This window comes from Lithobates pipiens, unplaced genomic scaffold (assembly GCF_037356315.1).
Source record: "Lithobates pipiens isolate NorthernLeopardFrog02 unplaced genomic scaffold, aLitPip1_a1.2 Scaffold_8, whole genome shotgun sequence".
In the NCBI taxonomy this organism is placed as follows: Eukaryota; Metazoa; Chordata; class Amphibia; order Anura; family Ranidae; genus Lithobates; species Lithobates pipiens.
In genome coordinates this window covers 482921995-482949442 of record NW_027507903.1, presented here as the reverse complement: position 1 = coordinate 482949442, position 27448 = coordinate 482921995, and the positions used below count along the sequence as shown (strand labels likewise).

Below are 27448 nucleotides of genomic sequence, written 5' to 3'. Positions count from 1 at the left end.
AACCAGTGCCACCTGCCACCACCAACCAGTGCCACCTGCCACCGCCAATCAGTGCCACCTGCCAGTGACAACCAGTGCCACCTGCCACCACCAACCAGTGCCACCTGCCACCGCCAATCAGTGCCACCTGCCACCGCTAATCAGTGCCACCCTCCAGTGCCAACCAGTGCCCCCACCAATCAGTGCCACCTGCCACTAACAATCAATGCCACCCCTCACTACCAATCAGTGCCACCTGCCAGTGCCAACCAGTGCCACAGCCAATCAGTGCCACCGCCAACCAGTGCCACCACCAACTAGTGCCACCTACCTGTGCCAACCAGTGCCACCACCAGTGCCAACTAGTGCCACCGTGAATCAGTTCCAACTAGTGCCACCGCCAACCAGTGCCACCTGCCAACACCAACCAGTGCCACCTGCCAACGCCAACCAGTGCCACCGCCAATCAGTGCCATCTGCCAGTGACAAACAGTGCCACCTGCCAGTGACAAACAGTGCCACCACCAACTAGGGCCACCTGCCATCACCAACCAGGGCCACCTGCCATCACCAACCAGGGCCAACTGCCAGATGCAGTTCTAAAGATTGATGTGTCGGAGTAAGCTAGAAACAATTGCTACTGTTCTATGTAAGATCCTAAACAATGCACAAAACATTGCTGTATATACATGGCAGGCTACCGATATACTGAAGGATCGCACTAAAGAAATCATTCTCTACAACATTTGATATTTAAATATTATTCTCACCTCCATAGACTCATTAAACTCGTGATTTAAATCTGCCTCTTCCGCAGCCTCCACCAATCTCTGAAGAGAGAAAACAGGAAAGGGAACAAAAATTGATTAGATGAAATGCATAGTACATTAACATGTTAGACCAGCCTAAACTGGTTTCCTAGTTTTGGATGTAGTGGGGAAGGATTAGCACCTCTGTCAGGTTTTCATTGCTATCTCCAACAGAACAGAAGATCTTTAAAGAAAAAAACTATATTTGAACCAGTCAGGGCCACACGGTGAGGCCTATAGAAATTGCATTGGAGTAGAACTGCCATTACCTCTACAGCTTCTACTTTCCTCCGCAGCATACTCTCCATCTCTTCTGAAAACTTCTTCACCAACTCCAGCCCATCCACCTCCTCAATGCTCAGGGTGGGCTCTACGTCTTTGTATTTCTAGCAGAGAGAGGGAGAGACCCAGTCACATTTAGCACATTTCTAAAGCTAAGCCTAACCAAACATACTGTAATTCAGACTGTGTGGTTTTCCTTTCAAAAGAAAGTTAAAATGGAACTGACCTAGTATCATCGGAAATATTTCATGTTAAAGAAGAACTATCGCCACGAAAAAGAAAAAAAAGAAGAAAGCTCCCCCAGGGAACAAGTACACCTAGCACCTGTTCATGTCTTGATCTGTGGTCCCATTGTGGAATAAAATTCAATTGTTATTGCTGGATGTAGATCCACCCCATGCTAAAGACCAATTTGTGGCCAATCCTATGTGGGTGGCACAGCTAGCTCTTTAACCTCTTCCCCCTGGCAGAGTTATCACACAGCCCCAACACGCTGACTGTTCATGCATAAAAGTAAAAAATCATTCAGTGCCGTAGGATTGTGCGACTAGCTGGTGACTAACTCGCCTCTCTACCCATGGTTCTGATTGGTAGCTTCTCTGCTAGGCAGCTCCATTGTCTACCAGTGATAGCAAAGCTCTCCAGCACCTTTACCACTTGCAGGACCACTCTGGACATAGACTCCAGTCCATACCATTCTGTGAGGATCTCCAGCTTGGATCTCAGGGTCTTGACCATGCTATACAAATCTTCTAAACATGAACCTCAACACAGCGAATAATCTTTTACCTTTGTGAATAAACAGTCCAGGCTGTTTGATCTCCCTGCAGCTGGTTACACAGCATTGCCATGCTAGCTCTGAATGATCTTTTACTTGTGTAATGAATGGTGCTGACCTTGGCCCCTGCTGTGCTGAAAAGTGGTGCTCATCTCCAGGGTGTGTCTGCTGCCAGAGATGAGCACCGATGATCAGCCCTTCTCATCTCCTTGCTAGAAGTGTAAACGGACAGCAGTGAGAGGGCAAGCTGTTGACCATGCTAGCTCAGCAATAGACATTGGCCGAACACTCCCCTGTTCGGTCCGCAGCAGAACTCCCGAACAGGGGAAGTGTTCAAACCTGAACGGCGAACCCCATTAAAGTCTATGGTAGCCGAACAGGAAAAAAATGCCCATGTTGAAGGCTTATATGCAAGTAATTGGCAATAAAATTGGTATGGGTGTCTGGGTACTGTCCTGGTGGGCATGTTTCAGTGATTTTAATTATGCTTAAAGTGCAACAATAAAAATGAAAAAATTATTTTATAGTGCCAGGAGGGGGGGGGGGGCACTATACTGCTCTGTAGCATGTATACAACATGCCACAGCAAAAATGAAGAGAAAAAAATTGTCAAATCCCATTTAAAATGACTTGCAGTTGCAATTGCCTGCACCTGGCTATTGAAAAAAATAAAGAAAAAAATGGCCTGGTGTCCCCCCAATCCATACCAGACTTTGGGAACCCCACGGCAAAAAAATTTTAAATACAGAGTAGGATCACTCCCAAAATCCATACCAGACCCTTATTGGGGCAGGCAGCCGACAAATTAGGTTAGGGTGCGCCCCTCCCCCCCCCCCCCACCTGAACAATTCACATGCCCTCAACATGGGGGGGGTGGGTGCCTTGGGGCCTTCTAACGCCACGGACTGGTGCATGCTGGGCATGTGATGTCAGAATGGGGCGGTGCCACCGGGTGGCGTGGCCAGGTGGCCCTGCCCTCTATCTATATAAGAAATGTCAAAGCGCAGAGCAGGCATTCGGCTGGAGGCCTCCCAGGAGGTGGGAGCGTTTTTTATTTTTCGGGTTGGTGAGCAGCGTGATTGGCGTTGGATTAACATCAAGGGACACTATTTTTTATTTTTTCATAAACGAATTGTCAAAAACTTGTCATTTGTGTTAATTACTTTTTGACACTTTTTGGTGAATAGGTAGGGGTACTATGCACCGATACTCATTCATATGGGGGGAGGACTGGGATTCAAATTCTGATAAGCCCCCCCGCCCGCAGACCCCCACAACCACCAACCATGGTTATGGGGATAAGGCCCTTGTACCCATTAGCATGGACAAGGTGCTGCCCCACCCCTCCATGTTGAGGGCATATGGCCTGGTATGATTCAGGAGGGGGCGCTCACTCCTCCCCCTCTTTTCCCTGACCTGCCAGGCTGTATGCCCGGATAAGGGGGGGGCTGGTAAGGCTGTGTTTTTTTTAATTTTGGTGTGGGGTTCCCCTCCAAATCCATACCAGATATGAAGGGCCTGGTATGGCCTGGGAGGAAGGACCCCACGCTGTTTTCTTCTTTATTTTTTACCGGCACTTTTTTTTATTGTTCTGCTGTGAGCAGGGAAGCCCTTTTGACAGCTGATGATCGGTTGGTTGTTAAGGACGCCGCGGCTTCAGCTTCCTGGCCCCGCTCTTTAACAACCAGATTACACTGCGCCCTGATTGGGCAAAGCTTTGTCCAATCAGGACGCAGAATGTACTGTGCAGCGCTCAGTGCATTGCAAGGTGTTAGTCTGGGCAAACACCCGGCAACACCCTGCAAATTCGGGCGTTCGGCGAACGGCTGAACAGGCAAATGTTCGGCCCGAACTCATGCTCGAGCCGAACCATTCGCTCATTTCTACTCAGCAACTGGGCCACAGATCAGATCTGGGTCAAGTGCTCCATGCACTTGGTTTCCTGGGGGATTTAATAAGCATTTATCATGCAGTGATACTTTATATTTTCAATTTTGCAGTCAAATTGGGATAACACCAACTTTTGCTACATGTTCTTATTCACAAAGCTTAACTTTAGGGCACAACTATGGGCGTACACAGTAATTTATGGCTGTGGTTGTGGTGCTTGGGAGCCACAGCTGCAGTGTATAATTGCCCAAAGACAAAAACACTCCCAAACACCTGCACTTGCATTTGTATATTGGAAATGTATGAGCCACTTTAGTTCTTTCCCACCAAACTGGTCACAGCAAGTCTTTATGGAGCTGGCTTTGTACAAAGGGCAAAGTCATGCTGGAACAGAAAAGGGCCTTCCCCAGACTGTTACCAGAGCACAATTGTCTAAAATGTCACTGTATGCTGTAGTATTAACGGTATCTTTCACTGGAAGCATCCAAAATCAATCATTGTGAGTTGCGTCCACATTCGGGCTTTCACACTGGGTTGGCTTGAGAGGCAGTTTTCAGGCGCTTTACAGGTGCTATTTTTAGCGCTAAGACACCTGAAAAATGCTAAGTAATAAGTCAGGGTAACATGTCCAGGTCGCTAGAAACAGGAAAGAAAGGTGGGTCCAAACGCCTAGTGCATTACCTTAGATACCCTAAAACTTTTTATTAAAAAATGCCAAATGCATACTCCCAAACCTAAAAGGATAAAACGAGCTCTGAGGAAGGGAGCTTGCCTCCCGAAACGTGCCAGTTTCCAACCATATACATGTGTCACCCGCAATACTGTAGTGGTATATGACATGCCTTTTATCCTCTTATGTTTGTGAGTATGTTTTTGCAGTTTTTAATAAAAAAATAAAAATAAAATAAGGTGTCTAAAGGTAATGCCCTAGGTGATTGCACCCTTTTTTTTTTCTGTTTCTAGTGTTTTGGAGTTTTCCCACTCAAGGAGAGCAGCATTGCCTAAATCCTCAATAAAATAAAGCTCTGAGGTTTGACAGTCTTTTGTAACATGCCCAGGTATTTATTACCTCTCACAGAGATCACAGTACTACCCCTGACAATGCCGTCATATGATTTTCTCTCTGGAAGGATGGTGTCATCTTTGTTTGGGCATAATCCAGGGTCACCAACTACTTCCTGGACTGAGATGCTGGCTGAACACTGGGGTAGAAGAATCTGAGGAAATGGTTCTCCCTGCCTGCAAAACACTGAGGACTTAACCCTAATTGAGGCAAAGTTCACTTAGAAACATTTTTTAAGACTAAAAGGTGGATTATTAAAAAAAAAAAAAAAAAAAAATATATATATATATATATATATATATATATTATATATACTGTTCTTGAATATTGTGACCTATCATTAGTGGCAGTTTTTTTTTGGCACCATTTAAAATTACATTGCAGCCCTGCCCCTCCCCGTGTTTAGTATTTAGTATTTTGTAATTGGATTCAGTCTAATTTTAATACTCTAAATGGATTGTAGAATCAGGTCTGGGTGCATTGTGGACAAGCTGCACTCCTGGAGTGGTAGGTACATAAAGGAAAAGGAATAAAATTGAAATGTCGAAAATGATTTTACAGATGTAGAGACATAAGACAGGGGGATTGTACACTACCATTGTATTGTCTTTTCCAGCTGGTAACGCAGAAACAGAACATGCTAGAATACACTTATCCATGCTATTATTTCTTATGGGGGGAGGGGGGATAGCTTGACCATGTTCAGTGGGTTACAGAAAATAAAACGCTTTTTTTCCAATTAAATTTTGGCATTTTCCCCCTATAGACACACACATTTTCACCGGAAAAAATCCTCTGCTCTCTCCCCTTTTCCAGCCTAAAAAAACAAATGTCTGAAGCTTACACTTGCACAAAGATTGCAAATCACTTTTAAAGTATCTGCAAAATACCCAAAAATAAACGCTTCAAAAGCACTAGGAATACCCCCTGCTCAGGTGTAAATGCATAATAGGCTTAAAGGAGTTGTAAAGGCAGAAGGTATTTTATCTTAATGTATCCTATGCATTAAGATAAAAAGCCTTCTGCGTGCAGCAGCTGCCCTCAGCCCCACCACCCCCTCCCCCCCAACACTTACCTGAGGTCCCTCTCTGCCCAGCGATGTCCACGAGTGTCTCAGCTGTCTGAGATTCTCCCTCCAGATTGGTTGAGACAGCAGCGGCAGACAAAGTCAGCTAGTCAATCAGGGTAAAGAGAGGACGGGGCTGTGGTGCTGTGTCTGTATGGACACAGGGAGCTAAGACTCGGCTCAGGTGCCCCCATATAAAACATAGAGGAGCGCCACTTCAGTAAAATTGCTTTTATTTCATTCCAAGAAAGTATAATATCACTTACATATAAAGGTCAGGGATTTACAGATGGACGAACAGCCGTTCCCACAAGCGGGTGAATGTCTCAGGATAAAACTCACTACGATGTACATCCTGAGACATTCACCTGCTTGTGGGAATGGCTGTTCGTCCATCTGTAAATCCCTGACCTTATATGTAAGTGATATTATACTTTCTTGGAACGAAATAAAAGCAATTTTACTGAAGTGGCGCTCCTCTATGTTTTATATTTCTCCTGCTCATGAGCTGACTTCACTCTGGAGAGGAGCTGCCTTCCATGATCTTGCAGATCCACCACCTGTTCATCCATTCATTCATCCAGCAAGGGATCCTAATTGGACCAGCCATAATATTCAAGTACTTTTTAAATTCTGGATATGAACTTTTAACATTGAACTTTTAACATTAGACTTCTTTTAATTATGCTGTTAGACATCTGATTTTCAAGCGCCAGCACTGTGTTGTTTTTATCAGGTGCCCCCATAGGAAGTTGCTTGCTGTGGGGGCACTGAACAGGAGGGAGGGGCCAGGATCAAAGAAGAGGTACCCGAGAAGAGGAGGATCCAGGCTGCTCTGTGCAAATCCACTGCGACAGAACAGGTAAGTATAACATGTTTGTTATTTTTATAGGGGGAAAAAAACAAGACTTTACAATCACTTTAAAGTGATATTAAAGGCAACTTTTAAATTTCGAAAAATAATAATAAACAAGTTATACTTACCTACTCTGTGCAGTGGTTTTACACAGAGCAGCCCAGATTCTCCTCTTCTCGGGTCCCACACTCATGCTTTTGGGCCCTCTGTCCTGCCTAGTGCCCCCAGACCAAGCAGCTTGCTTTGGGGGAACCCAAGCAGGCTTGCTCCTGAGCCGCTGCTCTGCGTGTCCATTTGCACACAGAGCTGTGGATCGGCCCACCCCCTCCCTCTCCCCATTGTGCACTAGCTGTGATTGACAGCAGCGGGAACCAGTGGCTCCTACTGCTGTCTCAGCCAATGAGAAGGAAGAGTCCCCAGAGAGCCAAGGCTCTTCTGCACATCGCTGAATCACAATTGGGCTCAGGTAAGTATTGGGGGGGGGGAAGCTACACACACAAGCTTTTTTACCTTCATGTATCACACCTTGAGCCTTTACAACCACTGAAAGTGCAGGCAAGAATGGATAGGAATTTATTAAAACTGGAGCAGCTGTACATGCCAACCAATCAGCTTCTATCTTTCATTTTCAAGGCTTAACTGTAGAAATGCTATAACATACGGGTCTACTGCGATGTCAAATAAAACAAACAACATTTTTTTTTTAGCCCCCCTTATTCAACTGCATACATATGTAAATGCATCCTGCATGTACAGCTACATACAAAAATGTCAGTTGTGCTACACATATTATATATCGCCATAGAGAGCAATAATTCTAGGGTTAGCCAATATTCACGGTTAATTCTAAACTGATGATCAGTAAGGACTTTAAACGCGTCACCCATTGAGAATGTTAAGTACCAAAGTGTGACACTGTTTCATGGGTGCTGACAAGTTTAGGGTTTAACATTTTTGATATCTATGTCCTTGTGCAACCTCATCCTTTATGTTTCACAAATAAAATTGGTTACATTTTTGGACTTGTGTTAAGTGTATTTTTTTACTGAAAATTGCCCCAATAGCGTGTGACATGAACAACTGGGACATGTTATGCACCAGAGTCTCTGCTTGGAGGAGTGCGCCATACAGCGCATATACAGCACGTACAAACAAGGCCCGATAGGCTACACGCAATTTAACTTAAAACTTACACTTCTTCAGCAATTGGCTCACTGTATAACCCCAAGACCTATACACATGGATATCATAACGAGATTACACAGACTCCATTATACAGAGACATAATTTGATGTTGTAATTATCACTTTGGCCCTAATGTACATCCATCATACATTGTTACAATACCCTTGCTTTGTACATTGGGGAAAACAGAAACAATAAAAAAGGGGGGGCGGAAGAACCCGTTATCACACTGATGAGAAGAACAAACAAGTTGCCACCTCCCCACGTCTATTATTGCATACCAAGTTGTGGATGGCATATGTTGTCCCATAGATAGCCACTACATCAGACAGCTGTGGAAACGCTGTTCACCCACCTGCCCCACACCTTATCAAATTTTTGTGGAATACCTCTGCTTATGTAAGTAGCCGTATATAATGGGGCGGCTTTGTTGACAAGAGCCTTCCATGCTATAGTAGTGGGGGGCAGACTTTTTCCATGAGAGCACTATGAGTTTCTTAGCAGAGTAAAGTAAAATTGTTAAGTAAGTCACTCTTTTTGAAGCCAGTGCATCCACTAATCCCAAAAGGCATACCTCCACCGCTGGCAATATATGAATAGTAGTAACCTCCTCAATACATTCAGTGACCCCTTTCCAAAATTCCTGAATAGCCACACAATTCCAAAATACATGTAGAAAATCTGCATCGGAGGAAGTGCACCACCAGCAACATGGCGACTGGGTAGGGAACATTCTCGCCAATCTGGCTGGAGTAAGATATATACTATGGAAAAATCTGAATTGGATCAGCCGATCCCTGGGTGACACCAGTCTGGTAAAGTTAATGTCCCAAATATCGTCCCAATCATCCCCATCCATCTGAGGGAACACCTCCCCCCACGCTGCCCTACAATGTGAAAGGAGCTCACCAGTCCTAAGCAACTACTTGTATATAGTAGATAGGACCTTGTTCAGATCCTGCTCTCGAAGTAAGGATTTCCAGTATCACCAAATTGGCCATTATATGCATGCCTCAGTTGCAAATAACAAAACAACTGAGTATTGGGTAGTTGAAATTTAGCTTTCAGAGTATCAAACTGAAGGAGTTTACCACCACCCATTATATCTTTCAGTGTTTTGATACCATATTTAGTCAAAACGACTGGGTCGGGATATTCAAAAAAGTGTACCAGGTTGGGGTTTCTCCATAGCGTAGTGTGAGGGGAAATTGTATTAACACCCCCCATTTTATTAGCCATTACTCATGCCCTACCGGTTGCACACATGGACACTCTAACATTATATGGAGCCCTAGGTCCACATATCAACAGTTGTGGCAATGCCTCACAAGAACATACAGCAGTCACCTCAAGAGTATTTCCAGCATCATCTGCTGGGAGATTCAACCACGTATGGGCAAAGACCAGATGACCTGCCAGGAAGTACCTATGAAAATCGGGGACCGCCAGGCCCCTTTGTTTCCATGGTAGTTGTAGGACCCTGAGTTTGATCTGAGGGTGACGCTCCATGCCAAAGAAAATTTGTCATCAACTGATCAGTTTTTTTGAATATGTATTTCGGTATCCAGACTGGCGAATTCCGAAATGTATACAGAAATAAAGGTAAAAAATTCATCTTCAATAAATTCACCCTGCTGATGAGTGATACAGGTAAATTCTGCCATCCTACAACCTAGCTTTAAGCTTTGATAAAAGTGGAGTGACATTCAATGTAAGGAAATCCGACACCGAGTTGGAGATATGCAGACCCAAATATTTAATCACTTCTACCGGCTGCAGGGGACAATAAACTGGAGCCCTGCAATTGGGAGATGGTGTCTGAAGTGTAAGAACCTGGGATTTACCCCAACTGACTTTCAGCCCCGAAAATTTAGCAAAAAAATTTAGGATACCTAGCGCCGTTGTCAAGGGCTCATCCGAATCGCGCAAAAAGAGGACCATATCATAGAGCCATTTAATCCTGCAGGCTACCCACAGTTATTCCCCGCACCTCTGTGGAAGCCTGCAAAGCTGCAGCCAGCAGCTCTATCATGATGGCAAAAAGACCCGGAGACATAGGTCAGCCTTGTTGGGTGCCCCTAGTCATCGAAAGAACTCAGATAACATGCCATTTAATTTTATGGCCGCGGTTGGGAAATGGTAGATGATGTCAATCCACTTTCTAAAATGGGGGCTGTAGCCAAACACCTCTAACACCTCAGACATATATTGCCAATCCACGGAATCAAAGGCCTTTTCCAAATCAAGGAAGACCAGTATGCCTCCACTGGAGTCATTTGGGCCTAACTGGGTATGCGTGAAGACCCTACGTATCTTGATATCCGTGGCTTTCTTAGGCATAAATCCAGTCTGATCTTGGGAAATAATATAGTGTAAAACTGTCATAAGCCTGGTAGCTACCAATTTGGTTAATATCTTAAACTCCAAGTTTAACAATGATATAGGCCTAAACGAAGAGCATTGTAATGGATCTTTATCTGGTTTGGCCAAGAGCACTATGTGAACCTCAAAAAATGAAGGAGGAAGGCTATCTTCCTAGAAACAATCAAGATATAAGTTTAGCAATCGAGGTACAAGAGCTTCTGTGTAATGGTGGTACCACTCTACCGGCATACCAGCAGGGCCAGAAGCCTTATCTGTGGGAAATGACCCTATTGCGGACATTACCTCTTTCTCACTGAATGGGGCATCTAAAAATGCTCTAGTCATCAGGTAGAATAGGCAACTGCAGGCTCTATAGGCGAGTATAAGGTCTTATAGGCTACAAAAGCCTGCAAAATATCCTCTCTGTCCGTCAATAATGTTCCCATTGAGGAAGTGATAAAAGGGACTACAGTCAGCTGTGTTTCCACGGTCTACAAAAGAGCCAATATCCTCCCTTTTTTGTCCCCCTGTTCGAAAACCCGCTCCGCACTCCCCTGCAGTTGACAAGAGGCCATGTCTTGGTAGTGAAGAGCTGCTTCCTGTTCCCTCTATGTGCCTTCTTTGAAATTCCCATTAGTCTGTTCTAAAACTGAACAGTACGTTGTGTTTTTGATGAGGGGGATCCGGGGGGATATTCTGGTTTGTGAAGTGGTTTGTCTGACTCTCGCATCTAATTTGGGACAGTTTCCTGTTTGCCCCAGCCACTCTCTTGGCCTCTCTCCCTCAATTATACATTTTATATTAAACACAATAAAAGGATGGTCAGGTGATCAGAGCGGAGTCTGCCATCATTAGAGGCAGTGAATTTGCAGTGAATTTGCAGGCTGCGCGGTGGGGGGATTATGGGATGACACTCGGCAGACGTTGAAGTCACCGCTTGTAGATTATACAAAATGCTGGTGACCTCTTAATCCCCTTACAATAGAGAGACAGGGCCGACCCTCCCCGCATCTAACATGGAGGGCCGCATTAACCCTCGCACCACCAGACACTACCGAGAGATGGCAAGTCATTTTAAATTGGACTTCAGAGAACAACAAACTCTGGTCAGCAGTATTTGTAAAATGCTCACAGAACAGCAGAAACAACAGAAAAGCTGCTACTAATACATAATTAACCAATTGCTTACTGGGCAGTTATACGCCTTTCCTGCCCAGGCCAGCTTTTCAGCTTTCAGCGCTGTCACACTTTGAATGACAATCATGGTCATGCAACACTGTACCCAAGCAAAATTGTTATCATTTTTTTCACACAAAGCTTTCTTTTCCAGGTATTTAATTACCACTGGGGTTTTTTTTCGAAAGAAACAAAAAAAGAACGAATTTAACTTTCTTCAGATCTGCTCTATAGCCAAATGACGGCTACAGCGCGGGCCTACTTTGCAGGGAGGACGTCAATAGATGTCCTCCCGTGCCCGAGCGGCCTGCACTCCACCCTGTGAGCCTTGGCTGATCACAGATCGGAGTAAGGGGTCGATCCCAAGCCCTTACCATGTGATCAGCTGTCAGCCAATGACAGCTGATCATATGATGTAAACAGAGTCGGTAATCGGCTATTTTTTCTCCTCACGCTGATAGCGCGAGGAGAAAAAAAAAAAGTTCACCAACGGCTCTCAGAGGGGCATCCATCCCAATCAAGGAGAGCTCCTGCCAGCTCATCTGTGCATACCTGTGCCACCTACCAGTGCACAAAAGTGTCACCTACCAGTGCCCACCAGTGCCACCTAGCAGTGCCCACAGTGCCACACATCAGTGCCCACAGTGCCACACATCAGTGTCACCAATCAATGCCTCATCAACAGTTCTGCCCATCAGTGTCACCTACCAGTGCCCATCAGTGCCACCTATCAGTGCCCATTAGTGCAATCTATCAGTGGTACCTATCAGTAACACCTACCAGTGCCATCCATCAGTGCCACCCATCAGTGCCCTCCATCAGTGCCACCGATCAGGGCCCATCAGTGCCATCTTATTAGTGGCCGTCAGTGCCACCTTATCTGAGCCTATCAGTGCCGTCTTATCTGTGCCTATCAGTGCCCATCAGAGCAGCCTATCAATGCCCACCAGTCCCGCTTCATTAGCACATATCAATGAAGGAGAAAAATTACCTTTTTGCAAAATTTTATAACAAACTATGAAACATTACTTTTTTTTTCAAAATTTTCCATCTTTTTTTGTTTGTTTAGCAAAAAATAAAACCCCCAGCTGTGATTAAATACCACCAAAATAAAGTTATATTTGTGTGAAAAAAATGATAAAAATTTCATTTGGGTACAGTGTTGTATGACCGCGCAATTGTAATTCAAAGTGCGTCAACGCTGAAAGTGGGAAATTGGTCTGGGCAGGAGGGGGGTTTAAGTGCCCAGTAAGCAAGTGGTTAAAAATAATACAAAAAACATTTTTCATAGTTTTTTAATAAAATGTTGCAAACAGGTCATTTTTCTCCTTCACTGATGTGCGCTGATGAGGCTGCACTGATAGGCACTGATGGGCACTGATAGGTGGCACTGACAGGCTCTGATAGGTGGCACTGATAGGTAGCACTGAAGAATCAATGATTGGCAAGGATGAGGCTGCACTGATAGGTGGCACTGATAGGCACTGGTAAGCGGCACTGATAGGCAGCACTGAGAGGTTACACTGGTGAGGCAATGATTGGCAGCACTGATGAGCACTGATAGGTGACACTGATGATAAGGCGCTGATAGGTGGCACTGATTAGCAGCACTGGTGAGCAATGTTAGGATTGATTTCCCTGTAACAGAAGCCGGTTACTGGCTTTCTTCTTTTCTCCCCACACTATCAGCGTGGGGAGAAAAAAAGGAGATGAGTGTGCCCGGCTTGTGTTTACTTCCGTGATCAGCTGTCATTGGCCCTTCACTCCGATCTGTGACCAGCTGAGTCCAAAGGACTCAATGATCACAGAGCGCGCCTGCGCGGGGCAGGGGGGGCCCTCCCAGCACTGGAAGCCCGCACTGTAGCTGTCTTTTGGCTATAGCGCAGGCAGAAGGTGTTTTGTAAATGTGAACAGTGTAAGTGCATTAATATGACCTGGTATCAGCCTCCTGCAGTCCGTGTACAGCAGGGCTGCAGTGTGAGAGGAAGAAGCAGTACAGGGAGCCAATGAGTTCAAGTTCTGACAAGAAGCATTCTGAGAGAGCAGAGTGATAGAGTTCATCATTGTGCTGATTCTCCTTTCACAGTCCAATCACAGGCTGGGTGGGGGAGGGTTCCAACATGGACTTGGAGGAAGTGGGATAAATGATGCTGGCCATCACAATGAGGACATGTAGCATCAGGGTGTTGATTACCGAGTGCACAGGGTCTAAGACCGGATTCACACTAGCTGCGGCCGTGGCTCGCAGCAGGGGGTCCGGTGTGTCCCTGTTCTGCGTTTCAGGTGTGAATCAGGTATAAAAAAAAATCCTGGATTTGGACCTGAAACGGAACCAAAGACGCACAGGTCCCTTTTCCAGTGCGCTCTGCAGCCGCCCCGGAGCTCTGTGAACCGGCTTCATTGAGAGCCAGTCACAGTCTCCTGTCATGCAAATTAGATGCGGGGAAACCGATTCACATTGGTGTGAACCCAGCCTAAGTCTGGAGCCTATTAGATTGCGGTAACAAGAATTTAAAATGGGTGATGTTAGTACAATGCCCATATAGCCACATAACCATTTCTGCTATTATCAACTGCATTATAGCCAAAACTTTTTGGATATGATAGGAAAGAGTTAGGGTCCTTTCACACGGGGCGGATCAGTTCTGATCCGCCCCGTGGATGTCCGTTTGCTCAGCGGGGATCACTCCGCCGATCCCCGCTGAGCAGGGAGATGACAGCTCCGTCTCTGCACACTGCGCAGGGACGGACCTGTCACAGCGCCGCTCTCCCCTATGGGAGATCGGATGATGACGGACCGCAGTGCCCGTCGTCACCCGATCCGATCCGCAGACGGATGGAAAAATAGCTTTTTCCTCCGTCACACTTTTTCGGATCGGAGCGGGTCGGATGTCAGCGGACATGTCACCGCTGACATCCGACGCTCCATAGACCTCTATGGAGCACCCGTTCAGGTCCGCCTGAAAAACTGACAGGCGGGCCTGAACGGATCGTCAGTGTGAAAGGGGCCTAAGTCCCTATACTGTATCAAGTTGTTTCTTGGAGTTTTTTTGTCACCCCCTCTGGTTAGGTTCATCCTCTTCATTTGTCCTGGTGACTATTGTCAACTGTCATCAAAATAATAGGGCAGAGAAAATCTTCTAATGGGGGAACCTATACAAGAAGTCATTTAACGTCACAGCGTCACATTTGATGCGTTTTATTGGTGTGCCCATATATTTCTCATGTAATTTCCTTCAGAAGGATAAGTAGAACTACTGACATCCAGTATGCCATAGAGTGCTTAGAACTTCACACAGCCACCCACCTGTCATTTTACCACTGACCAAAACTTAATTTATTGCACTTGAATGACTTTTCAGCATCACTGCCTCCTTTTTACATTTGGGTCCTACAGGATTTTTACATGCACTTTTAGCTATTATTCAATCCTTGGCTAAACATGAGGCAGCCAGGTGGATTGCCATAGAAAGGAACCTTTTCAGCTGAGTCTTTGAGCTATACAGATTTATTCATGATTATGAGCTATATTAAATTGTATCTCTTCCTCTACTGGACTATGAAGACAAGAACCGACTGATACATTGTTATTGTTTCTTATACTAGATTGGCAGAGGATTGGTCTAGTTCAGTTAGGCTCCTTTCCCACTTGTGAGACCGGAAAGTCGCACGACTTTGCCCCAATTTTTGTGGCGACTTGAAGCAAAGCCTGTGTATTCTTGAGGTCTATGAACCTCAAGTCGCATAATTCAGTGCAAAGTAGTGCAGGGACTACTTTGAAGTCACACAGATATGAATGGTACTCTTTGGAAATTATGGGGTATGACTTGTCTTGAGACTTTGCAGTCCCAAGTCGCAGGACAAGTCGCACAGGTGTGAAAGGGGCCTCAAAATGATTGTAAATCTCTGAAATGAAAAATGAACAAAGCACATACTTTTAAAGTGTGTACCCCCAAAGCACCTAGTGCAGTTCCTATCTGCTTTCTATTTCCTCTGATATCTGTGGCGGTCACTTATGTTATGCCGACACCACAGAATACCAAGGAATAGCCTTGCCCACCCCCTTTCCACAGCAGTTGACTGAAAGCCTTAGTTGTGCAAGTTTCCCTATAAGACTGGGGGGGGGGGTGTCCTTTCCCTCCAGTCAGGTCTCAGATTACACTCGGCTCCCTGCTCTAAAGACTGTGTTTAATGTGTGACCTCAGATCCCTGTCCCCTGCCTTCTAGAGTTGAGAAATGCTGTAAAATGTGTGCTTTAGGAGGCTGTACAGAAGAAAGACTGCAGATAAACAAGTACAACTTATCTAAGAGTTCTATCTCTCTGTATCACCTGAGACCAGTCACTTCAATGAGTATATCTGAGGGTTCACAACCACTTTAACCACTTGCTTACTGGGCACTTAAACACCCTTCCTGCCCAGACCAATTTTCAACTTTCAGTGCTCTCACACTCTGAATGACAATTACTCAGTCATGCAACACTGTACTCAAATACATTTTTTGTCCTTTTTTTTCCCACAAATAGAGCTTTCTTTTGGTGGTATTTGATCACCTCTGGGGTTTGTATTTTTTGCGCTATAAATGAAAAAAGACCGAAAAGTTTGAAAAAAAAACGCATATTTCTTTGTTTCTGTGACAAAATTATGCAAATTATTAATTTTTCTTCATAAATTTTGGCCACAATTTATACTGCTACATATCTTTGGTAAAAATAACCCAAATTAGTGGATATTATTTGGTCTTTGTGAAAGTTAGAGAGTCTACAAGCTGTGGTGCGAATCGCACAAAATTGATCACATCTGATGTACTGGTGGACTATCTCGCTTCTTGTGACCCGAACAGGAAAGTACAAATACCCCCCCCAAATGACCCCTTTTTGGAAAGTAGACATTCCAAGGTATTTAGTAAGAGGCATGGTGAGCTTTTTGATGTTGTCATTTTTTCCCACAATTCTTTGCAAAATTAAGATTTTTCATTTTTTTCCACAAAATTGTCATTGTAATAGGTTATTTCTCCCACATGGCATGTGTATACCACAAATGACACCCCCAAAATACATTCTGCTACTTCTCCTGAGTATTACAATACCACATGTGTGGGACTTTTTCACAGCCTGGCCACATAGAGAGGCCCAACATGCAGGATGCGCCATCAGGTGTTCTAGGAGCATAAATTACACATCTAACTTGTTGACTACCTATTACACTTTTGAAGGCCCTGGAGCACCAGGACAATGACACGTGACACTGATGACAGATGGAACTGATACGTGGCAATAATGACACTTATACGTGGCACTGATGACACGTGGCACTGATGACAGATGGCACTAATATGTGGCACTGATGACAGATGGCATTTATACGTGGCACTGATGACACGTGGCACTTATACGTGGCACTGATGACATGTGGCACTAATACGTGGCACTGATGACAGATGGCACTAATACGTGGCACCGATGACAGATGGCACTAATACATGGCACTGATGACGCGTGACACTGATGACAGATGGCACTGATAAGTGGCATTGATGACACGTGACACTGACAACAGATGGCACGTGACACTGACAGGTGGCACTGATGACAAATGGCACTGATACGTGGCACTGATGACAGATGGCACTAATATGTGGCACTGATGACAGATGGCACTATGTGGCACTGATGACACGTGGCACTGATGACAGATGGCACTTATACGTGGCACTAATGACAGATGGCACTGGGGACAAATGGCACTGACAACAGGTGGCACTGGGGACAGATAGAACTAACAGGTGGCACTGGGGACAGATAGCACTAACAGGTGGCACTGGGGGCAGGTAGCACTGGGGCGGATGGCACTGGGGTGGATGGCACTGGGGCAGGATGGCACTGGGGTGGATGGCACTGGGGCAGGATGGCACTGGGGCAGGATGGCACTGGGGGAGCATGGCACTGGGGGAGGATGGCACTGGGGCGGATGGCACTTTTTTTATTTATTTTTTTATTTTCCCACTTACGGCCGCTGCAGCCGTTCATCTCTCCCCTCTCACACGTTGTCTGTGTGAGGAGGGAGAGCGGCAATGAGAGAGGATCTCATATGTTTACATATGAGATCATCTCACATTGGACACGCCGATCGTGCTGTAAACGGCTGCTGTGATTGGCTGTTTACAGCGATCTGTGTTTGCCTGTCTCCGGGGGACACGGCAAACACAGAACTTACCCGATGCGCGCCCGCTGCAGCGCGCATTGCGGAAGTAAACACCAGGACGTCCAGGGACGGCCTCCCGGACGAAAGCGCCTGCTCTATAGCCGTCATTCGGCTATAGGGCGGGCGGGAAGAGATTAACCACTTTCCGACTGCCTCACACAGATATACTGTGGCAGAAGGGCATGTACAGGCAGATTAACGTACCTGTACATTGCCCTTTAAGAGGCGGCTTGCGGGCACCGCCAGCGAGCTCCATGACCGTGATCACGTTTCCCGCGGACTCGATATTCACGGGCATACCCGCGATCACCTCGCGGTGAGGAAGAACAGGGAGATGCTAATGTAAACAAGCATCTCCCCGTTCTGCCTAGTGACACTGTCACTGATCACAGCTCCCTGTAATCGGGAGCTGTGATCAGTGACGTGTCACACACAGCCCCTTCTCCCCACAGTTAGAATCACTCCCTAGGACACACTTAACCCCTACAGCACCACCTAGTGGTTAACCCCTTCACTGCCATTGACATTTTTACAGTAATCAATGCAATTTTTTAGCATTGATTGCTGTATTAATGCCAATGGTCCCAAAAATGTGTCAAAATTGTCTGATGTGTCTGCCATATTGTCGTAGTCACAATAAAAATCGCTGATCGCCACCATTACTAGTAAATAAAAAAATTATCAATAAAAATGCCATAAAACTATCCCCTATTTTGCAGATGCTATAATGCCCCGTACACACGAGCGGACTTTTCGACATCCAAACTCCGACGGACTAAGTCCGTCAGACTATCCGATCGTGTGTGGGCTGCAACGGACTTTAGCTTCGCAAAAGTCTGACGGACTTTAGAAATGAAGCATGCTTCAAATTTTCCCGACGGAACTCCGCCGGACCCGGTCCCCTTCGAAAAATTCGCTCGTGTGTGTGCTACTCCGACGGACTAAAACCGACGCTAGGGCAGCTATTGGCTACTGTCTATGAACTTCCTACGTCGAATCCAGTCGTACGTCATCACGTTCGACTCCGTCGGAGTTTGGTGTGATGGTGTGTGGTCAAGTCCGTTCGGTCGAAAAGTCCGCCAGAACTCCGTCGAAACTCCGGCGGAACTCCTTTGGAGGTCTGTCAGACTTAATCCCTCTCGTGTGTACGGGGCATAACTTTTGCGCAAACCAATCAATAAACACTTATTGCGATTTCTTTTACCAAAAATATGTATCGGCCTAAACTGAGGAAAAAAAAATGTTTAAATATTTTTTTGGATATTTATTATAGCAAAAAGTCAAAAATATATTTTTTCACACTTGTCGCAATTTTTTTGTTTATAGCGCAAAAAATAAAAAACGCAAAGGTGATCAAATACCACCAAAAGAAAGCTCTATTTGTGGGAAACAAAAAAGGACATCAATTTTGTTTGGGAGCCACGTCGCACAACCGCGCAATTGTCATTTAAAGCGACGCAGTGCCGAATCGTGAAAAAGTTCTCTGGTCAGGAAGGGAGCCGATGTGCAGAAGTAACCATTTTTTTCTTGGCTGCCTTTCATTCTAACAGATTTGCAGCATACTGTATCACTTGCCTGCTCATTGGCCATCGAACAGCAGGCAGTTCTCAGTGCCTGAAACATGTAACACTGACAGCACAATGAGATTCTAAAGAGCTTGATTGGCTTGCAGTGTAGGACCTCCCACCCTCAGCCTAATATACTGTATGCTGTGCTAGAGATACGAAGACTGATTTTAGGCAGTTGTAGCAGCAAGATTTAAAATAAATAAAAAAAAAAAAATCATAGTTGTAAAGCGCTGCGCAAACTGTTGGCACTATATAAAACCTGTATAATAATAATAATAATAGACACTCTTTTTTTATAAATCCGCTCTGTAATTAACAATACACTCCAATTCGGTACAGTACTTAAAGAGGAACTGCAGTCTGCTCACATGATTTGCAATAAAAACATCTTTGCCATTCTGAAGCTTCCCTCCAACCACTTTGCATATTATTTTATTTATACTGTGAGATTCTGTACTTGCCAAACATGCCGCAGAAATCTCCCTCCACCAAGTCTGGCTGCATCCATTTTAACTGTGGGCAGCTGAAGCTGCTGTCTGTTCACTTCTTGGATTTACACAGACACAACTCCAGCCCTGCAGCTCTCATTGGCCCTCTTATGACTCATCCTCTCTCCCTTCCTGGCAAATGCTCACAAGAGTGAGAGAGCTGTGCATGATGTCATAAGCGGAGGCTTTTTACCAGACAGGAAGCAGGAAGTGGGCTGTATTAGTTATTTACTGGCAGAAAAAAAATGTTTTACTATCCAAAGTTAAAACAACAAGGGCAGAAGATTTAATAGATGGAAATATGGAAATTCCGCTTTCATATCTTCATTTTTAAGAAAATAGGACTGATAGATCCCACATGTTATTTTGGCCTGTTGGTGACAGGTCCTCTTATTCCTCCTATATGTCAGTTACTTGCTTGTATCCGGCACGTGTCTGTCAGACTAATCCCAGCACTTGTCTTAATCCTTCCTGGCTAGCTGTCCTCGCAGAGGTCATATGACCTGTTTAATGCCGTGACATGTGACCAGCGCAGACCGATGAACCTTCAGCACAAACTCAGTGTACATCCAGTACACAGCTGCTCACTGAAGTCGGATCAGAGCAAGAAACTAAACGCACAGCTGACAAACACATTGGTTCTGTCTACAAAGAGAACCTGTAATCTGCACACAAGTGTGAACATTTGGGGGTCGCACACAAAATATATTGATTATGCAGCACTGACATTAATGGAGGCATGAAGCACAGCAGAACTACGCTTATTCCTTGTAATATAAGTATGGCTGAAACAACTAATCGATAACTAATCGATTATGAAATTAATCAATTACTTTTGTAATAATCTATTGATCGACCAGTAACACAATGGGGTTAAAAAAAAATAGAATTAGACCTTTATAGTAAAAAAAGAGCAAATAATCGCTACTGTAAATATTACTTAAATTTTTCCGCGGTAAAAAAATGAACCCCTTACAGTAGCGATTTGCTCTTTTTGTACTATAAAGGGTTAATTTTACGTTTTTTTTAACCCCATTATTTTACGAAACGTCTTAGGCCTGGTTCACTCCTATGTGTTTTTTGATGCTTTTTGCAGAAACACACGACAGTTCATTTAACATGGTTTCCTATGGGACACGTTCACATCTATGCTTTTTTTTTTCAGCCGCTGCATATTTGGAAAGTGTCAAGGACTTTTTTCAATGCAAAATGGTGCTTTTTTGGTTCAATATACTTTAAGGCTGGATTCACACCTATGCATTTTTAGTGCTTTTGCATTTTGCAGATTTGCACTACAGAACGTGTTCGATAGGAAACTACCGTATGTTAAATGGACTGTAGTGCGAATCAGCGAAATGCAAAAAGCACTAAAAATGCATTGGTGTGAATCCAACCTTATGGAGAAGCTGTAGAAAAGCATGTAGTGTGTTGTTGCAGCAATTTGTGTTTTTTTATCCGCCCAACAACAAATTGGCCAAAAAAAAAGCATAACAAAAATGCAGAAATGCAAATCTCAGCAAAATCACATTTGCAAAAATCAAAACACACAGCAAAAAGCACTGCAGAAACAGATCTAAAGCAAACTGCATAGGTGTGTACCGAGCCTTATGCTGGCCACACGGATCAATTTTCTGACGAGAATATTCATTCAAAATATCTTTTTCATTCGCTGAATGAAAGAATGTTGTTTAAAAATTTCACTTGCTTTTAACATTCTGTTTTAAAAACGAAAACCAGATACACTGTCTAAAAATTCCTTTGACCAAGAAGTTTTCTATTATTTCTAAATTTTCCCATCATTGTGGTTGAAAACAAACGTCGATTTGACCCCACTAACCACCACTAAAAAATTTCATTTTTTTTTTTGAAGGAAGACATTTATGGCCAGCATATAATATATTACAGTTCTATTTGAAAATCTGCAAAACAGTCTAACTTTTCTTTTCTTTAAATAAAAAAATTAGATCTCTGAGTCTGAAGATATTTACCAGCTTCAACCTTTAATAGTATACACAGTATATCTCCGCTAATAGTATATACAGTATATATCCTATAATAGTATGTACAGTATATCTCCTCTAATAGTATGTACAGTATATCTCCTCTAATAGTATATACAGTATATCTCCTATAATAGTATGTACAGTATATCTCCTCTAATAGTACATACAGTATATCTCCTCTAATAGTATGTACAGTATATCTCCGCTAATAGTATATACAGTATATCTCCTCTAATAGTATATACAGTATATCGCCTATAATAGTATGTACAATATATCTCCTCTAATAGTATATACAGTATATCTCCTCTAATAGTATATACAGTATATCTCCTATAATAGTATATACAGTATATCTCCTCTAATAGTATATACAGTATATCTCCTATAATAGTATATACAGTATATCTCCTCTAACAGTATATGATTATATCTCCTCTAATAGTATATACAGTATATCTCTTCTGTCTGTTATTCTCAGAGTGGTTTAGATATTTTCCTCCCTAACCATATAGTTGGTTATTTATATTTACCACTGCATAGAGATATTTAAGAACAAATTGCCTTTTTTTAAACTTTGCATATTAACTAAATTATACACCACACTTTAAGGTTATTAACCGATTAATCAAAACAATAATCAGCCAACTAATCGATTATGAAAATAATCATTAGTTGCAGCCCTAAATATTAGTGCAGCTTTCAAAATGGCCGACTTCTCATGACAGGTAAATCATTTTTTTCTTTAAATACATCAATGCATTTTTGGACACCAGAGCCCTTTTGCATACAAAGGCTCAATACACAAAAGCTAACAAACTATGAGAAGGATGCTTATAGTATTTTCAGCCGAGTTCAGCTTAACCTAAAATGAGTTAGGGCCCATTCACTCAAAATATTTACAGTAATGCACGTTAGCTATGTTGGTGCAATGCAGTATGCAGGATTTTTAGCTTGTTATAGTTCCTTATGGCTCTTAGGTCCCCCCATTCAAATGAATCGGCTGCCTTGTTCTGGCAAAAATGTCAAACTTGGCAGAAAATCAAATCACATCACTTCCACTTTCTTTAAACCATCAGTAATTGCTAATTTGGTGTTTGGACACAACATTGCTACCGAATACAGTTGGGTACAGGAAGATTTTGCTGGTTTGATAGGATGGGGCCAACGAGGACAAAGTTGTTGCCTCCTCAGAGGCGGCCATTTTCTTGGTTAGTTTCTGAGCAGAGTAACAATCTCCACTCATAATATCGTGCATAGTACTCTATTCGGTTGCCGGTGTTGTGTCTAAACAGCAATTTGTGAGATAAACAGCAATTTATCTAAATTTGCAATTCATGATGGTTTAAAGAAAACAGAAGTAATGAGGATTTCTCATTCTGCCAGGTTCGACAAAAAATAAAAAAATAAAAGGTGCAGGGGCTACTTTGGTGTACTTTTGGAGCAGAAAGCAGGCCATTTAAAAAAAACAGCAAAAAATGTGCCATAAAACATAAAAATGCACTAAAATCATGACAATTTGCCATGAACGGAGCCTTAACCTGAGTTGGACTTTCATTCACACATTGCCCACAGCAGCTTCTTACATAGAAAGCATTTTTAGTTAATAACATGCAAGTACCTTTTGTAGCAGGAGGGACCCTGAATATTTGGTGAGGATGGAGTACATCTCACTGCCCAAGGTGTCCGCCCAGACCTTCACCCTACAAGAGAAGGCAAAAAAAGGGGTGAGTGTATGCATGTCCTTAATGAAACAAGTCTAAGAAAAAACGGATTAGAATAATTTGATTTGCAAACTGCAATGTATGGAGTAAAGTAAGCCCTTATTAGTAAGCCAGAGTTCATCTTTTTTATTTTCAGATGTCATGTTACTAATAGGATTGGCATTAAAGTACAACTAAGGGTTCCTGTATGACCACCTAACGCTTTGTTTACACTTGTGGTTGGGGGTGGATTGGAATGTGATTTTACGTCCCCCCCCATCTACAAAGGCAGTGGACTGGGGTGTATGCATGCCATAGCTGCAATACTTGCATTGTGGAGAAAATTATCCCGAACTATCATATTTGGTGGGCAGTACCACCCACTTAACTATACCAATTCAACTGAATAGGTTTGCAGCACACCCACCCACCCAACTGCGTGCACTGCATGTGGGTGCAGCTTGGCTTTTTATGGATTAAAACAGGTGGTGAGGAGATGACATAACATCCCATCTATCAGTCTCCTTCTGAAAAGCAATACACTGTGGATCGCTCTTTAGAGTGCAGAGCATGGATAAACAAGCCCTAATTCAGTTACTATTCACATCCACCGGGACTCCGCGTTTTTTTTTTTTTTTTTTAAAAGCCAGCAGCTACAAATACTGCAGCTGCTGACTTTTAAATAGTGACACTTACCTGTCCAGCGCGCCCGCGATGTCGGCACCCGAAGCCGATCGCTCGCTCGGCTGCCGGGTCCCGCCGCCATCTTGGGTATGGGAATCAGGAAATGGAGCCTTTCGGCTTCATTTCCCGGTTCCCTACTGAGCATGCGCGAGCCGCGCGGCGCAATCCGGACGGTCCCCGCTGCCTCTGGGAGCTGTGTGTTTCCCAGCAGGCAGCGGGGCACTTGCTGAAGGGGGCGGGCGCTTGCGGAACGGGGGCGTAACCTACGCTCGTTCCGCAGAGAGCTAGCCCGGAAGTGGGTGCAGTTACCTGGATTATCCAGGTAACTGCACCCCCCTCCCCCCTGAAAGGTGCCGATTGTGGCGCCGGAGGGGGGGGGGATTCCGATGAGCGGAGGTCCATTTTAGGGTGGACCTCCGCTTTAAGCAAACCTTCCCTGACTGCACCAAATCCCCCTTAATCTGTGCTCCCTCTTCCAGATACTGCAGCTCACAGTGGGAGCGTTTCAGCAAATAAGACAGTGGGCAGGACTGGGTGTGGCCAGATGCTGATTGGCAAGCTACAGACTTGTTAACTAACGGTGACAATGCTGATAGCGACGCTCACTGCAACATCATCTCCTCCCACTGTAGTGCTTGCAGGCACAGCCTCCATGAGGGTGGCAACTCTTCCGAACCCAGGAGCAGTGCAGCATCGTTGTTACACCATCTAAAAGCTGTATTAGGTGGACTTCACTGACAGGATAAACAGGTATTTGTGAGACCTTGCAGAGGGACAAAAAAAAAAAAAACTATAAGTGCTCTTATAATTATTTACTGCAACATACACTATATTGTCAAATGTTAGGATGACTGCATTTACACACACACACACACACACACACACACAAACTTTAATGGCATTCCAGTCTTAGTCCGTATGGTTCATTATTGAGTTGGCCCACCCTTTACAACCATAACAGCTTCAACTCTTCTGGGAAGGCTGTCCACAAGGTTTAGGAGTGTGTCTATGGGAATGTTTGACCATTCTTCCACAAGCGCATTTGTGAGGTCAGGCACTGATGTGGACGAGAAGGCCTGGCTCGCAGTCTCCACTCTACTTCATCCCAAATGTGTTCTATTGGGTTGAGGTCAGGACTCTGTGCAGGCCAGTCAAGTTCCTATACCCCAAACTCGCTCATCCATATCTTTATGGACCTTATTTTGTCCACTGGTGTGCAGTCATGTTGGAACAGGAAGAGGCCATTCCCAACTGTTCCTATAAAGTTGGGGGCATGAAAATGTCCAAAATGTCTTGGTATGCCGATGTAAACCCAACATTTTTTTTCTTTAATTAACTATTGTACCTTGTAGAGTATAGGATGTCATGTCATCTGTGCCCAGTCTTGCCAAAGTGGTAATCCAGCTCTGAGCAATCTTCTTATCTTTTTTCAGTAAGAAAAAAAAGGACACAGAGAAATAGGTGTCCGTTTCTTCCCCCATGCTCTGAGTGGCAGATAATTTCCTTATCTCGTGCACGAGCATACAGAGCTTTACATCTCCCCTCTCAGCATCTCAGAACTGTGCTAGCTATACCAAAAACTCCTCTCCACTACAGTCTCTGTTGCACATGCGCAGGAGTCACAGGGGGGCCGTGAGCGCACTACACTTCTGCCCAGAACACACTCTGTGTCCCCTGTGCACGCACTTCTAGTATAACAAGCGTGAGGTTCGTACTCTCGCCACTGCCAGCACAAGGGGAGTGTAGAGGTGGGCTGGAGTCTAGTAACTTCTCAGCTTCGCCCACTGAGCACCGCAACATAGACCTGCCCATGGATTCTGGAGTTTTGCGGGGCTCAGTGTAGGAAAGGGGGTGAGTTGTGGAAGGTAGGATTATAATTAGAAGCCATATACAGATACATACTTTATTATCCTGGCAACAGTTTATATTCATGTGTGTTGGGTTTACATCCACTTTAAGAGTTCAATTCACTGGAACTAAGATGCCAAGTCTAACCCCTGAAAAACAACTCCACACCATAATCCCCCTTCCACCAAAAGATTGGACCAGTGCACAAAACAAGGTCCATAAAGACATGGATGAGCGAGTTTGGTGTGGAGGAACTTGACTGGCCTGCACAGAGTCCTAGCCTCAAACTGATAGAACACCTTTGGGATGAAGTAGAGTGGAGACTGCAAGCCAGGCCTTCTCGTTCACATCAGTGGCTGACCTCACAAATGCGCTTCTGGAAGAATGGTTAAACATTCTCATAGACACACTCCTAAACTTTGTGGACAGCCTTCCCAGAAGAGTTGAAGCTGTTATAGCTGCAAAGGGTGGGCCAACTCAATATTGAACCCTACGGACTAATGCCTTGTACACACGATCGGACATTCCGACAACAAAATTCATTTGTTTTTTTCCAAAAGATTTTGTGCCAAACGTGTATTAACATTTCAAAAATTAGCTTTTTTGTGAACTTGGAAAAAATGAATGAAATTACCCTCTGACCTGTTGCTGCCAGACACCAGAAATAATGGCAAAAACGGTAATCACCATGAACTCTGCCAGACACAAGACATCACCGCTTCCCCAGTACAAAAACGCTTCAAACAGGCGTGGGCACCCTAAAGGAGCACTCCAGGTAGAGGAGATCTTTTTATTTCAATGGTCAGAATAAATGAATATTCTGGCCAATGAAATAGCCAAGAACAAAAACTGAATATATAGCAGCTTACAGATGTGGTGACTATCTTCTGTAAACTACTAATTCTCCCGCACTCACATAACGGAGATGAAGAGAAGTAGTCCTGTCCTTTGGAAAAAAACATGACCCCTTCTAAGATACAATGCAGTGGGTGAGTGTTGTCACCCTAGGACAGGAAGTATGTCATTTGTATTAAAATAAAGGGAGAAGTATTGTGACCACCATGTCTAGGGATGGTTAAGCTGAAGTATATTACATTTTTGGGGATTTTAGATACATGTTATGTTTAGATACATGTTATGGATATTTTTTCACAATTACATTAGAGCCTATATACATATTCAATACCTGTGGGATCCCTGTGGAAGTGGACAATCACCGTAATAGTTTCCACTTCCAATTCGCCGCTATCCTCTAGGTCCCACACAGATTATAGTGAACACCGGGAGTCGATCACTCAGCACAGACGCCATTTACAAATTGCCGCTATTAACCCTTTCTTCGGCCGCTAGCGGGGGTTAAAAGCACCCTGATATCGGGTGAAAAGCTCTTACCGAAGCCACACACTTGAAATTGTAGAAAGAATGCATATACATATGACGCACTATGCGAGAAGAGGTTGGAGCCATTTCAGAACCTTGTCACTGGGAGCAACTGGTTACCCT

At 44.1% G+C, this 27448-nt stretch overlaps 1 protein-coding gene across 5 annotated transcripts in view; it reads right to left on the bottom strand.

Moving 5' to 3' along the window:
* The window catches only part of CACNA2D4 (calcium voltage-gated channel auxiliary subunit alpha2delta 4), a 398531-nt gene that overhangs the window by 344653 nt on the left and 26430 nt on the right, over nucleotides 1–27448 (bottom strand). For all 5 annotated transcript variants that reach the window (XM_077468886.1, XM_077468888.1, XM_077468889.1 and 2 more), the window contains exons 2-4: nucleotides 23332–23413; nucleotides 1058–1174; nucleotides 750–809 (exon numbers count right to left, since the gene is read on the bottom strand). In XM_077468886.1, coding sequence (XP_077325012.1) covers nucleotides 750–809; nucleotides 1058–1174; nucleotides 23332–23413 — 259 coding nt within the window. The remainder of the gene's footprint in view (nucleotides 1–749; nucleotides 810–1057; nucleotides 1175–23331; nucleotides 23414–27448) is intronic.